The 14,456-nt window shown below is 34.5% G+C and overlaps 1 protein-coding gene across 1 annotated transcript in view; it reads right to left on the minus strand.

Annotated features, from left to right (window-relative positions):
- The window catches only part of Klhl4 (kelch like family member 4), a 123,973-nt gene extending 112,091 nt beyond the window's left edge, over nucleotides 1-11,882 (minus strand). Inside the window, exon 1 of the mRNA XM_055598253.1 lies at nucleotides 11,461-11,882. Coding sequence (XP_055454228.1) covers nucleotides 11,461-11,882 — 422 coding nt within the window. The remainder of the gene's footprint in view (nucleotides 1-11,460) is intronic.
- Nucleotides 11,883-14,456: the final 2,574 nt, after the last annotated feature.

Here is a 14,456-nt window from a genome sequence, read left to right on the forward strand (position 1 = left end):
TGGCTGGTTTTCGACATTCCCCCACCTTACCCCCGAGGGAGGAGCAGCTCTACTAGGCCACAGAAGAGGATTTGCAGCCAGTCCTGAGGAGATCTGATAAGCTAGGGTCAGATGGAAGAGAGGTCCTCCCCTATCAGGGGACTTGGAAAGGGGCAGGGAGGAGATGAGGGAGGGATGGTGGGATTGGGAGGGAATGAGGGAGGGGGATACGGCTGGGATACAAAGTAAATAATCTGTGATTAATATTAATAAATAAAAATTGTTATAAAAAATTTTATATGCAATATACTAATGCACAAATAAACTTGGAACAGGAAGTACTTCAGATTTAAGATAGCTAATTATTACTCTAGACATTTGTATTTATATTTAAGCAATGTAGTTAAACTTTTTTATTTTTTATTTTAAAAAGTTTATTTATTTATAAATGACAATTTATTCACTTTGTATCCCCACTGCAGCCCCTTCCTTTGTCCCCTCCCAATCCCACCCTACATTCCATATTTCCTCCTACACCCTTACCCAAGTCCACTGATAGGGGAGGTCCTTCTCCCCTTTCATCTGACCCTAGCCTACCAGGTCTCATCAAGACTGGCTGCAATGTCCTCCTCTGTGGCCTGGTAAGGCTGCTTCCCCCTCACTGGAAGCTGATCAAAGAGCTAGCCACTGAGTTCATGTCAGAGACAGTCCCTGTTCCAATTATTAGGGAACCCACTTGGAGACTTAGCTGCTATGGGCTCCATCTGTACATGAGTTCTAGGTTATCTCCAGGACTAGAGAGATGGCTCAGCTATTAAAGGCTAGGCTCACAACCAAAATAGGTTATTTCCATGTATGGTCCTTGGTTGGAATATAAGTTTCAGAAGAGACCACTGTGCCCAGATTTTTTGGTTTTGTTGCACTCCTTGTGGAGCTCCTGTCCTCTCCAGGACTTACTATCTCTCCCTTCTTTAATAAAATTCCCTGCACTCTGCCCAAAGTTTGGTTATGAATCTCAGCATCTGCTTTGATACACTGCTGGGTAGAGTCTTTCAGAGGCCCTTTGTGGCAGGTTCCTGAAAGATCATCCTGAGTGAGGTATCCCAGAAACAGAAAGACACATATGGTGTATACTTACTTATAAGTGGATATTAGACATATAATATAGGATACACATACTAAAATCTATACACCTAAAGAAGCTAAGCAAGAAGGAAGACCCTGGGCAAGATGAGTAGTTCTCATTTAGAAAGGCAAACAGGATTGATACAGGAAGAGGGAGAATATATTAAACACTATGATAGGAAATAGACCCATCTATTGTATTATGGTATATTTCATTTTTCAACTTCATTCACAGACGGCTAAATTATATGGGATTTTGTCTCTAACTAAGCTTGAAGACTATTATTTTTATAAAAGTTGTTAGTTTTACCTTTTTATTAACAAAGCAAAGTAAGTTTATTAACAATCATAAAATTATAATTATTAAATAAAAAATATTGAACAGAAAAAAAAACAAATTTCTCAGTGTTTTCAAATTCTGGCATGTTCCTTTTTGAGATTCAGGGACAATAAATCTGTATTAAAAGGTATTAGAGAATTTTCAATATTATTCTATTTTAAATATGCTAAATGGGCAGTTACTTTATCAGAGACCTGATTTTGAATTGCTTTTCATTGAATATTCCTGTAGGATGTAATTTTAAGTAATACTAAAGTTTGGCTACTGAGAAATCAATAGAAGTAGGAAGAGAAAAGGGTGAGAAGTACATTTTTTATAATAACATTTGAAAAAAAAAAAAGGATATGTTACTATGACCAATAAGGCTAATAAAATGATGGTTACTAGATTAAAGATTCATTTCTGAAAGTTGTGTAAACATTATTATTGATATTCTCTTTATAATGCAAACTACACTGCTATATAAATTATTATATCTCTTTGTTGATTTGGAAAACATATTTTATACTGTTTCCAGAACACACTCATATAATGTTTTTGTTAAAAATATCAATAATATCTTATTTCAGTGTTAAAGTTAGATGACTAAAAACAATTTGATTTATATTTTTCTCACTTATAGTTTAATTTTAAGTAGTTTTAAAAATACAGTTAAAAAATTATCTCTCTTTCACTACGCCTAAATATTTGACATGCTCTTTAGTGAAATTATCTGGCTTTAGTAGAATGAACATAAATAAATGATCCATTTATCACTGGAAGCTAAAGATTTTATATAATGATTATTGTTCTATATGTATTAGTTCTTTCTTCCAAAAAACATAGTAGACCATAATGTAAATGCATTTTAAAGTGATAAATGATACTTTTATCTAAAAATATCTATAAATAAATGTCACTAGTATGCATGGTATACTCAGTGATTAAAGTGTGATTATTTCTAATGGGAAACTAATATTATGAGTTCTATAGCCCTTTAATTGGTACATACTAAATGGTGACCATGAGAAATTTTATCTGGATAAGACTATTTCATGATGTTATTAGAATTTTAGTTAACTCCAGTAGGATTGTCTTTAGACTATTATCTTGTTGCCACAAGATAGGACATATTTATTAGAGAAGGAGAATCAAGAGCATTACCATTTTAATTAATGTGGAAGAATACAAACAAGAAACACCAAATATTCATTTCTCATAAATCTCTGATCCACTAGAGCTGACGTAGAAAATATACTTAACATGATGACCATGGTATTTAGTTGTCAGAAAAGACAACATGATTACAAAGGAGTGTAAATCTTTTAAACACGAAGACGGTAGTATTTGTCAGAGAAAAGACTGTGGGTAAAAAAATTTAAAAATTGAACAAATAATTCTGTTTCTAAAATGTCTGGAATTACTTTGTTAAATTGAAATTATGTGTTAAAATGGTCTCTATTTCATGAAAAACTCATGTAATAACTAATAGACTTCTGTACACTTTGTTTTAAATCTTAGTCAAAATTTCACCTCCACTTTTCTATAAAAACCATGTAGTTTATTCCGAATTCTTCCATTTGAAATCAATTTTTATTGAATAATGCAGTGTAAAGTTAAATAATGCAGGCCATGTTCCTCAGAATAACACACTATTTTTTTGCATTGTAAAAAGATATGCAACAACAAATACCCAGAAAAACATTTCACAGAGAAATACAAGTTATCCATATGAATAAGATATCTACGAAGAAATATTTTCTTTGAGAATAAAGAGTAAAAAGCTATGTTTGTGTGTGTGTGTGTGTGTGTGTGTGTGTGTGTGTGTGAGCGTCTGTGTGTGTGTTTTAGCATGTATGAGTGTGTACCTGGAATACAGTAAATGTTTAAATAAGATGCATTTTGAGTATGCCAATAGTGATACTTTAACTTCTTCCTTTCCGATTTGTATCCGCTTGATCTCCTTTAGATGTCTTATTGCTCTACCTAGTACTTTAAGTACTATGTTGAAGAGATATGGAGAGAGTGGGCAGCCTTGCCTTGTCCTTGATTTCAGTGGGATTGCTTTAAGTTTCTCTCCCTTTAGTTTGATGTTGGCAATAGGCTTGCTGTATATTGTCTTTACTATGTTTAGGTGTGTGCCTTGTATCCCTGATCTCTCCAAGACTTTAAACATGAATGAATGTTGGACTTTGTCAAATGCTTTTTTTTTGGCATCTGAGGAGATGATCATCTGGTTTTTCTCCTTCATTTTGTTTCTATGATTGATTACGTTGATTGATTTTCGTGTATTGAACCACCCCAGCATACCTGGGATCAAGTCTAATTGGTCTTGATGGTTGATATCTTTTATATGTTCTTGGATTCTGTTTGACAGCATTTTCTTGAGTATTTTTGCATCGATGTTCATAAGAGAGAAGGGCCTATTGTTCTCTCTTTTGGTTGGGTCTTTGTGAGGTTTCCATATCAAGGTGACTGTGGCTTCATAGAATGATTTTGATAATGTTCCTTCTACTTCTATTTTGTGGAGTAATTTGAGTTAGCACTTCTTTGAATCTCTGGTAGAATTCTGTGCTGAAACCATCTGGCACTGGGCTTTTTTTTGGAAGGGAGACTTTTGATGACTGCTTCTATTTCCTTGGGGGAACACAGGACTATTCAATCTTTTTACCTGATCTTGATTTAATTTTGGTAAATGGAATCTATCAAGAAAATTGCCCATTTCATTTAGATTTTCAATTTTTGTGGCAAATAGGCTTTTGTAGTAAGACCTAATGATTGTTTGGATTTCCTCAGTGTCTGCTTTTATGTTCCCCTTTTCATTTCTGATTTTGCTGATTTGGATAGTTTTTCTCTGCCGTTTAGTTAGTTTGGCCAAGGGTTTGTTTATTTTCTCTAAGAATGAGCTCTTGGTTTCATTGATTCTTTGAATTCTTTTCTTTCTTTATAGTTTATTAATTTCAGCCCTGAGTTTGATTATTTCCAAGTGTCAACTCCTCTTGGGTGTGTCTGCTTCTCCCCCCCCCCCCCCAGTACTTTTAGGTATGCCATTAATTTGCTTGTATGAGATGTCTCAAACTTCTTTCTGGAGGCATTTAGTGTTGTGAACTTTCCTCTAAGCACTGTTTACATTGTGTTCCATAAGTGTGGGTAAGTTGAGCTTTTATTTTCATTGAACTTTAAGAAGTCTATAATTTCCCTTTTTGTTTCTTCCCTCCTCCAGCTGTCATTAAGTAGAGAGTTGTTTAGTTTCGAAGCGTGTGTACACCAGCTGAAGAATAGTTGCTAACCTTTTCCTTTAGTATAAACTACACTCCAGTATGGACAAGGCAAGGCTGCCCACTCTCTCCGTATCTCTTCAACATAGTACTTGAAGAATTAGCTAGAGCCATAAGACAACTAAAGGAGATCAATGGGATACAATTCAGAAAGGAAGAAGTCAAAGTACCACTATTAGCAGATGATATGATCATATATATGCTTGATCCAAAAAAATTCTACCACAGAACTCCTTAAGCTGATAAAAACCTTCAGCGAATTGACTAGATACAAAATTAACTAAAAAATATCAGCAGACATCCTGTTTTAGGAAGACAAATGGGCTGAGAAAGAAATTAGGGAAACTACTCCTTTCACAATAGCCACAAATAACATATAGTACATTTGTGTGACTCTAACCAAGCAAGTGAAAGACCTGTATGAGAAAAATTTCAAGTCTCTGAAGAAAGAAATTGAAGAATATATGAGAAGATGGAAAGATCTCCCATTCTCATGGATTGGCAGGATTAACCTAAAGAAAAAGGCCATTCTATCAAAAACAATCTACAGATTCAATGAAATTCCCATCAAAATACCAACACAATTCTTTACAAACCTTGAAAGAACCATTCTCTACTTCATATGGAAAAACAAAAAACTCAGAATTGCCAAAACAATCCTATACAACAACAGATCTCCTGGAGGTATCTCCATCCCTGATCTCAAACTGTACTACAGAGTGATAGTAGTAAAAACTGTATGTTACTGGCTTAGAAACAGAATGGTGGATCTATTGAATTGAATAGAAGACCAGAAATAAACCCACACACCTACGTATATTCGATTTTTTGACAAAGAAGCTAAAACCATACAATGGAAAAAAGATAGCATCTTCAACAAATAGTGCTGGTCTAACTGGATGTCTTCATGTAGAAAAATGCAAATAAATTCATATTTATCACCCTGCACAAAAGTAAAGTCCAAATGATCAAAGACCTCAACATAAAACCAGACACACTAAATCTGGTATAAGAAAAAGTGGGGAAGAGCATTGAACTTATTGGCACAAGAGACAAGTTCATGAACAGACCTTCCCTATCAGTGGACTTGGAAAGGGTCATGGGAGGAGATGAAGGAGGGAGGGTAAGGTTGGGAGGGAATAAGGGGGAGATCTACAGCTGGGATACAATGTAAATAAACTATAATTAATATAAAAATAAGTTAAAATAGATTCTTAATCAATGATAGTTAATTTTTTGTTTTCCACAAATAATTACACAGCTTCCTAAATACTGTAATTTTAACCATCAGTGTTGAACTGGTGATTTTTTTATACACATGTCATCCTACCCCGCTGTTTACACTTATTTTGAAGGAACTTCAGACTAATGAGGAATTACAAAACATATTTTACATCTTTTAATGCAACAAGCACTTGCACTTCTAAAATTGGTTTCTTAAAATATGTTTTATGCCAAGACATGAAGATGACAATGACATCTTTAAGTCTCTCTCATTTTTCCATTACTATTAGTTTATTAATATATTTTTCAAAACCCATCTTCTCTAAGTGTTTCTGTTTAGCAGTCTATAAGAATATGTACTGGTATTTTAACATACCTTATAAACTTCAGTTACAGGGTCAATGAAATTGGGGTTTTTTTGTTGTTTTTTTTGTTTTTTTTTTTTTTTTTTTTTACTTTCTTGGAGGCTGCTTACAAACTGTACACTGCTGATTCTTTGTTGTGCCAGAGAGAATATTAAACAAAGTTTCAGAAAGAATATTACAATAAATTTTCTCATTTTCAATTCAGACTTCCTTGTATGTTTAAATATTTTCTAGGTAGATTCCATATTATAAAATGGTTTTGGGAGATAGTGAAACCCATATTGAATTTGTCTCAATATGAACATATGAATTTTTTTTTGTTCAAAGGTATAGAACTCTCTTCATGAGGCACACTGTGTGGTAGTATAGTATCTAGTTGCCTATATAGCACAATACCACCATAATTACAGGATGTCTGGAAAGTCACCTCTATATCCAGGTGACACAGATGTGATCATAATATCTCTACAATAATCAGAACAATGTGAAGTTTTTAGTGCATCATTTAATCTGAGAGTTGGTTATGTGGGGGCATGTAGCATGATCTGCACAGAAAAAAAAATGATGGATGGTAGTTAAGGACACTTCTGTGGAACAGGGACAGTGATCTCACACTTGCCTCACATTTGTGAGCCAGAAGCTTTGCTTCTTTCATTGAAAGTAAATCTCTGCTCAACTTTAACTACTTTGGAAAACCTATAACTATGTGAAAGAATACCTTCTTTTCCACTCTGTGCCCTTTAATTTTATTTAATACTACTTATAGCCATTTAAATTTTATATTTTGTTTTGTTTATTCCAATATATGAATCATCTCTTTCTCTCTGTCTATGAATATGAATTCATAATGATGCCTCACAACTGAAGAATGGATACAGAAATTCTGGTACATTTACACAATGGAATACTGCTCAACAATTAAAAACAAAGAAATCATGAAATTTGCAGGCAAATGGATGGAACTAGAAAAGAACACCTTGAGTGAGGTAATGCAGAAGCAGAAAGACACTCATGGTATATACTCACTTATAAGTGGATATTAGCCATTTGATATAAGACAAACATACTAAAATCTATAGTCATAAAGCAGCTAACCAAAAAAGAGGATCTTAGGGAAGAGATTTAATCTTCATTAAGAAGGGCAAACAGGATAGACAGCAGAAGTAGTAGAAGACTGGGAACAAGACAGGAACCTTCCACAGGGGTAGTCTTTCAGACTACCCAGCAAGGTTTGGAAGCAGATGTTGAGATTCATAGCCAAACTTTGGGCAGAGTGCAGGGAATCTCATGGAAGAAGGGGGAAATAGAAAGACCTGGAGGAGACAAGAGCCCTACAAGGAAACCAAAAGAGTCAAAAAATCTGGGCTGAGGGGGTCCTGCAGAAAATGGTGAATCAAACATTTGACCTCCTGCTCAGATGTAGTCTATGGGCAGCTCAGTCTCCATGTGGGTTCCCTAGTAAGGGCTGGTTCTTTGATCACTCTCCCTGGTGAGGAAGCCTAACTAGCCCACAGAGAAAGATGATGCAGATAGTCTTGATGACACCTGATAGGCTAGGGTCAGGCAGTAGGGTAGGAGAACCTCCTAATCAGTGGACTAGATGAGGAACATAGTGGGGGAAGAGGGAGGGATGCCCAGATGCCTCCATGTCAATGTTCTGGCTTCAGCTGCTCCCTACAATCCCAATTTCAGAATTTTGGATCCTGTGCCCCTCAGATAAGATGGGCCTTCTTTGCTGCTATCACAACCATCTTGGACCCCCCTCTCCTGCTCCTGGCAGCTCAGTGTCCAAGTGGTTTCCCTAGTAAGGAGAACTGGGTCTGTCTCTGACATGAACTCAGTGGCTGGCTCTTTGATCACCATGCCCTGAGGTGGGAATAGCCTTACTCCACCACAGAAAAAGACAATGCAGCCAATCCTGATGAGTCCTGATAGGCTAGGGTCAGAGAGATTAGGAGGAAGTCCACCCCTATCAGCAGATAGGGGGAGGGACAAGGAAGGATAAGAGGTAGAAAGGGTGGGATTGGGAGAGGACAAGGACAGGGCTTCACCTGAGATACAAAATGAGTAAATTGTTCTTAATAAAAAAAAAATAATTTAAAAATAGAGAGTTAACAGATAACTACCATAAAAATAAAATAACAAAAGAAATGAGAACACTGATATTAGGAACATTGATATATGCATCATCACTGTGCTTAGACATATGACAGCTGTTTCTAAACATATTACATACTTGTGTTTCGAGCTTGTATGTATATGTTTGGAATTTTAAATTTTTATATCAACATATTAATAAAATATTAGCATGGTGACTCTAATATTTCAGAAGAATTAATTTGACTTATTTTGTTATACAAAATACTTATAAATTAGTCCATTATGGATTTAACTTTTATCATATATAGAGTGTCTTAACTTTCTTTGCTGAAGTTTCAAAGCTCACCCATACTACTATCATGATTTCTCCATATGGATTGCTATTTTTTATTTTATTTTATTTTAGTCAAAGTAATTGTATCAAGGGTGCAGTACATTAGTGCTAATTTAGCATTTTTTTCCCCTCCAGTTCTGTAGTCTTGCTGCAGAAGAGAGAATTAAAGTAGCAAAAATATCCCAAAGCTCTCCTTAAACTCTCTTGGAGCAAAACATGGAAAATTATAATAGATGATAAAAAGATAATAAGACATAATATTTTAATCAATAAACTCCTCTGTTTAATCCTCCCCTCTGACTTCATAGTCTTGGCAAACTTATAAATTTTCCTGTGTTTAGTTTAAGAAAATACTAACTTTGCTATGAAAATTTTATTATTAGAAAAATTCTTTGGAATATAAGGAATGTCAAAATCACAACCAAATACATCTGGTAATACCTTAGACTAGACATTTGCTGTCATTTCCTTCTAACACTTAACTTATTTTACCCATTCTTTTTCTATTCAGTTTTAGTCACAGATACTCAAAGGATTTTCTTAGTAAATGATAGTGGGCTTGTAGAAGTTTGTATATAGCAGAGTTAAATATGTGTGTCAGGCTTTGTCCATTAAAAATATATAATGAAGATCATCGGAAAATGCTTTGAATTAAAAACATTGACTCCATATTATTCTGAAATTACTTTACTTGTACTAAATTCAGTTTTTAATCTTTAGGTAAAGAAAAAACATATATGCTCCAAAGAAACACTTGAATTCCTTAAAAAAATCTGTATTACAGTGATAGAAAATTGTGATTAAATTTAATTCACATATTCCTTACGCATTTACATTTCCATAAGATCAAGTTCGTCTAAAGTTGTCATTTGCATATGTTGTTTGTCTATATCATTATGTTGATATATTTCATTTTCTTTTGATATTCTGTTTTGAACTGATGGAAAAGAGATAGCATTTTCTAAATATATCAAACAGACTCACAAAATGAGGAAAATACCCTAGTCTTTATCAGGAACAAATTGTCAAGCATCTTGATTTCCAAGGAAGTTAGTATAGTTTTGTTATAGATTATTATGTGATTTTCAACACATCAAAACACGTTCTTTTTCCTACAGCCTTTCTAAAACTTAATTTCAATTAAAATCTAATTATTTTTATGGTTGTGAGCCTAGCTTTCTTTAACTACTGAGAACTACAATTGATCCCACAACCCTGTAAAACCATGTGTTGGTTCTACTAGTTTTGTTTGCATATGAGATTCATTTCATTTTATCCACTCCTCTTATTATTTCCTTTTTGTACTTCTTTGTACTGATCAAGACTTCATATGAAACCTTTAATAGAAACAGTTGAAACTCTAATCTCGCATAAAAATATTCTGTATTTCCCTTTGGAATGTTGCATTAGCTGTGACCCTTTGACCTTTTACTAGACTAAGATATATTTCCTAATTAGTTTCCCTGAAGTTTGTGTAATTAAAATTTTGAACCTTGTCAAATGCATTCTGTGAATCTTTGATATTGCAATGTGATTTCCCCTTTTATTCTTTTAATATAGTGTAGTAAAATAAAAAAAATATTCGATATGCATGAAATCCATGCTACGTATTCTTTTACAATATTACGGATTTGACTTGCTAATATTTTAAGAGTTTCACCATCTAGATTCATGTATAATTTCCTTTATTAGAAACATCTTTGTCAGTTTTTACAAGTGATATGCTGCCAGTTTTTTTCTAAATGTATCATGAAAAATTTGTCTAAAACTGACATTATTTCTGTGTTAAAATTCTTGAGAAAATTAATATTTCTCACTGAATTAAATAATGGAATTGAAATTAAAATTAAAAATGAAGTAAAAAAATCAAATTATGATTTAACCAAATTAATAATATAAAATTTATATTGGAAATAGAAAAAAATGAGCAATGCAATAGCTTTACTTGTATTTGACAATACTAGAAGACAGAATAAACATTTCTTCTATTCAAACTTTACTGGTAAAAACAATTCAGAATGAAATCACATGTCATAAGAATTTTACCCCAAGTTTTGTTTTCTTATATTATTTTAATGCTGTGAAATACATGGCATTTCCTATTTTAAGATTTCATTCGTATGAGGAACTTTTTATTCCTTGCATAACGGACATTTCTATGTTTACAAACTAGCTGTGAAAGTAATGCCACTTTAAATGACTCTCAAATACCAAGGAATTTTATATATTATCACTTGAAACACAGTTTCAAAACTATTACTCTGTCCTCATCAGTAAGCAAGGATATGCTCAACAGTTGGAACTTATATTTATTTTTGTCAAAGTTAAGCCTGTTCAAAAGATCAAAAAGAGTTCTGACTTAATGTACTTAATGCACTGACTTAATGCACTTAATGCACTGTTGGAACATCTAATCTCTTAAAAATATCTGCAGAGGTTAATAATTTAAAAATAAACTTTTTTATGTAAAGAGAATTCTGAATGACTAGGGAACGTAATAGAAATAAACCCACCACAGGAAAAATAACTTCACATTAATTATGAAAACATGCGTGATTACAGTGTTTTTTTTTTTTTTTTCAAAGAGTTAGACGCCGGGGTTTCTTGAAGACCCTGATCGGCTACACACAGACTCAGACATTATTGTAACACTTCCTGTTTAGCATGAAATGAGAGTTTTAGAGAGTAAGTTAATCTAGGCTAAAGCTTTCACTTACATAACCAAAAAACTCCTACCGTGCTCTAGAATCTTCTATATTGTCATCACCCATCATCTCCAAATCTTGTAAGCGCTTTTCACTAGCTTCTTTGAGCAAATTTCCTTCTGGAACGCCTTTGGGAATGTCTTCATTTGCTTGAAGATGTACTATCACATTTTGTTGGTGCCAGTTTTGAAGGACTCTTTGATGGGTAGGGGCTGGTACTGGCACTGGCGTCAGTATGCTGCGGTGGACAGGACTATTGCTTTTCTTCAGTCCGTTTCTGTCCCGTGAGTGTTTCTTCAACCTGCTCTGAACCGGTGTCCCTCTATGCTCATATCCTTCCTGCTGAAGGCAGCTTCCAGGGTTAGGCGATCCCTGAGAAGGATGACTAAACCATCTCCAGCGCAGCCTGAGGATCTGTTTCACATCAAACTCTTTCTTGCCGGACACTGACATTGTTGCTGGAGGAAAGACAAAAGCCTTCTCTAACAGAAAGGAAATGGAGCCTTTGTTATCTCCTGTTTCTCTGCCACTTGTGTATAACAAACAAAAGCACAAGTGCTGGGAGAGAGACACAGAGAGAGAGCCAGAGAGAGAGAGAGAGAGAGAGAGAGAGAAGGGAGAGAGAGAGAGAGAGAGAGCAGTATTTCTTGCTTTCTCTCCCCTCCCCCCTGCCTGAGATATACTGTGAATACTTCCAGTTTAGCTGAAGCAGAAAGCTGCTGCTAACAGTGTAGGTGGGAACCCATACTGACAGGATGATGAGGTCAGAGCTTAAACAAGTAAATCAGCTTAACACAGGAAAGCAGCTACCACAAACACACTCCAGCTGCTAGATTTGCAAACTCACAGCCCTCTCGCCTGAACTCCTAAATATCTAGCCCAGCTTCTTTGAGGACAAAAATGCAAAGCTTCCGCTTAAACCTAAGCAAGTGAGTAAAAACAGTTTAAAGTTACCTCTACCCCTCTCCCCCTACCCACTGTCACACTCACTCCTCTATAGCCCAGTTTTAAAACTGTGTCAGTTTGTCCCAGTAGAATTTGTCGTAGTGGATTTTTTTGAGATTCTTCTTATGGAAAATTTGAATAAGCTCATTAAGGAAAAGCATTTTATCCTCAGTCCCCTTATGGAGATCTGCAGTTATTATATGAAAGGTCTTCGGAAAATGTGTACACTTCTGTATAAACATTCTACTTGAAAACAGAAGTTATAAAAATACTAAAATCATGTTGATTTGCCATGACTGCACCCCCATACCCTTACACACACATACAGACACACACACTCATCCCACTAAGTGCTGTCAGAAGAGTAACTAACTTAATAATATATGAAAAGAAAAAGTGCTTTTCTGAGTCAGATTGAGAGAAATGTTTTCTATTGTTGACCATAGATTGAAAATGAACACATCATTCTGGCCCCTTGCTTATATAAACATCTCTTTATCATACCCTGTACTTTCACAGGCAGCAATAAGGCTTATTTTCTTTGCTCAGAAGTCTTTATAAAATGATACAGCAGGGCATGCTTTAAATTATCTCAATATCAGCACATGGTTAGTAGCATTCAAAATACTTTGACATCTGACTATTTTTATACAAAGGCAAATATTTCTAACACAAACTAACATATATCAATAGCACAATGTTAGCATCATTGTGCAAATTATTTTGAAATATGTCCAGATTTTGTGTCTTATACTTATAATAATAAGGTGGAACTTATCTTGGAATATCTTTAAAATCAATATTGAATTGTAAGATTTTGAGTTTTGACTTTGTAGTTAATGAGTTTCATTACCCTGGAACAGTCACTTCTTTGCATGCCAATTTCTGCAGATGTAACACAGAGAAGCTAATAGATCTCTAATCATCTACAAACACCTACGTAAATGGCTTTAAAAAGAACAAAATTAACTCTTATAAGTCTGAAATTTATCACCAGTTGTGTATAAATCGAATTACATCCTTTTTCCATTTTGCTTTTATAAGTATGATTGTTATTTTATGGCTAACAAACTGGGCTACAGAGTTCCCAGATATTTGAATAGACTTTCATTTGTCTGTTCTGCTTCTGTGAGGGTTACGGTGTAAGTTTAATATTTACATTAACAGAGTGAGAAAGATAGATTGGCATAATTCAATGTGATACACCCAACCAGTTGAATGCACGAATCTTTGTACAGATTTTAACTAATATCGCCTCTTTCTGAGACTCAGGCCTGAAATCGTTCAAGCATGATCTATACTATCAGATCATATGCATCTCCAGCTTCCTTGCTGCATATCTGAGAACTACAGCCTCTATAATCATATAATTTATTCCTTTACCTTTATAACCACTTGTTCTTCTCTCTCACCATGCACCCTATTAGTTATATTCCTAGAGAACCCTGGATAATTCAGAAGGTTTGTCTGATATTCAAAAGTCAGCAAAAACATATTGGTAAGATATAGAGCTCATTTTGTGAGTTATGAGCAATTTATTCTCATCTCCAAATTTCTAATCTATTTTCCCATAGATTCTTTGGTTCTAGTGCTAGCATTCTGTAATCACCTGTCAGTTTTTGGCCAGTAATCATCGTGAAAACTCTGAGTAACAGAATAAAATCCCAAAACAATTCTTTTTGTAACGTCAATGTGCAAAGATGGCTAAATCTGGAATCCTTTCATATTATCTAAGTATGTTAGATTCCAAGTAAACAACTAGGATTTAGGCTATATGTTTTAGACACGATGTATAGAATTCAGTGTTTTACAAAAACAAAGTAAACTGTTTATACCAGACAGAATAAAGATCTCTAATAGATGTGCACATGATGTGTGACAAGAATAAGAAGTACTGAATCCAATCAATGTAGCTTCAAACTAGGCTAAGGTTTGAATGTAGGTTCTCCCACCAGAGGTCATGTGCTGGAAGCTTGTTCTGCTTTGTAGCCATGGGCAGCAATGGTGGGACCTTGAAGTGATGGGAACTATGAAAGTCAAGGGATTAGAAAATCTATTATTAGAAAGAATTAACATACTTGT

This window comes from Psammomys obesus, unplaced genomic scaffold (assembly GCF_907164565.1).
Source record: "Psammomys obesus unplaced genomic scaffold, mPsaObe1.curated_primary_1811, whole genome shotgun sequence".
Classification (NCBI taxonomy): Eukaryota; Metazoa; Chordata; class Mammalia; order Rodentia; family Muridae; genus Psammomys; species Psammomys obesus.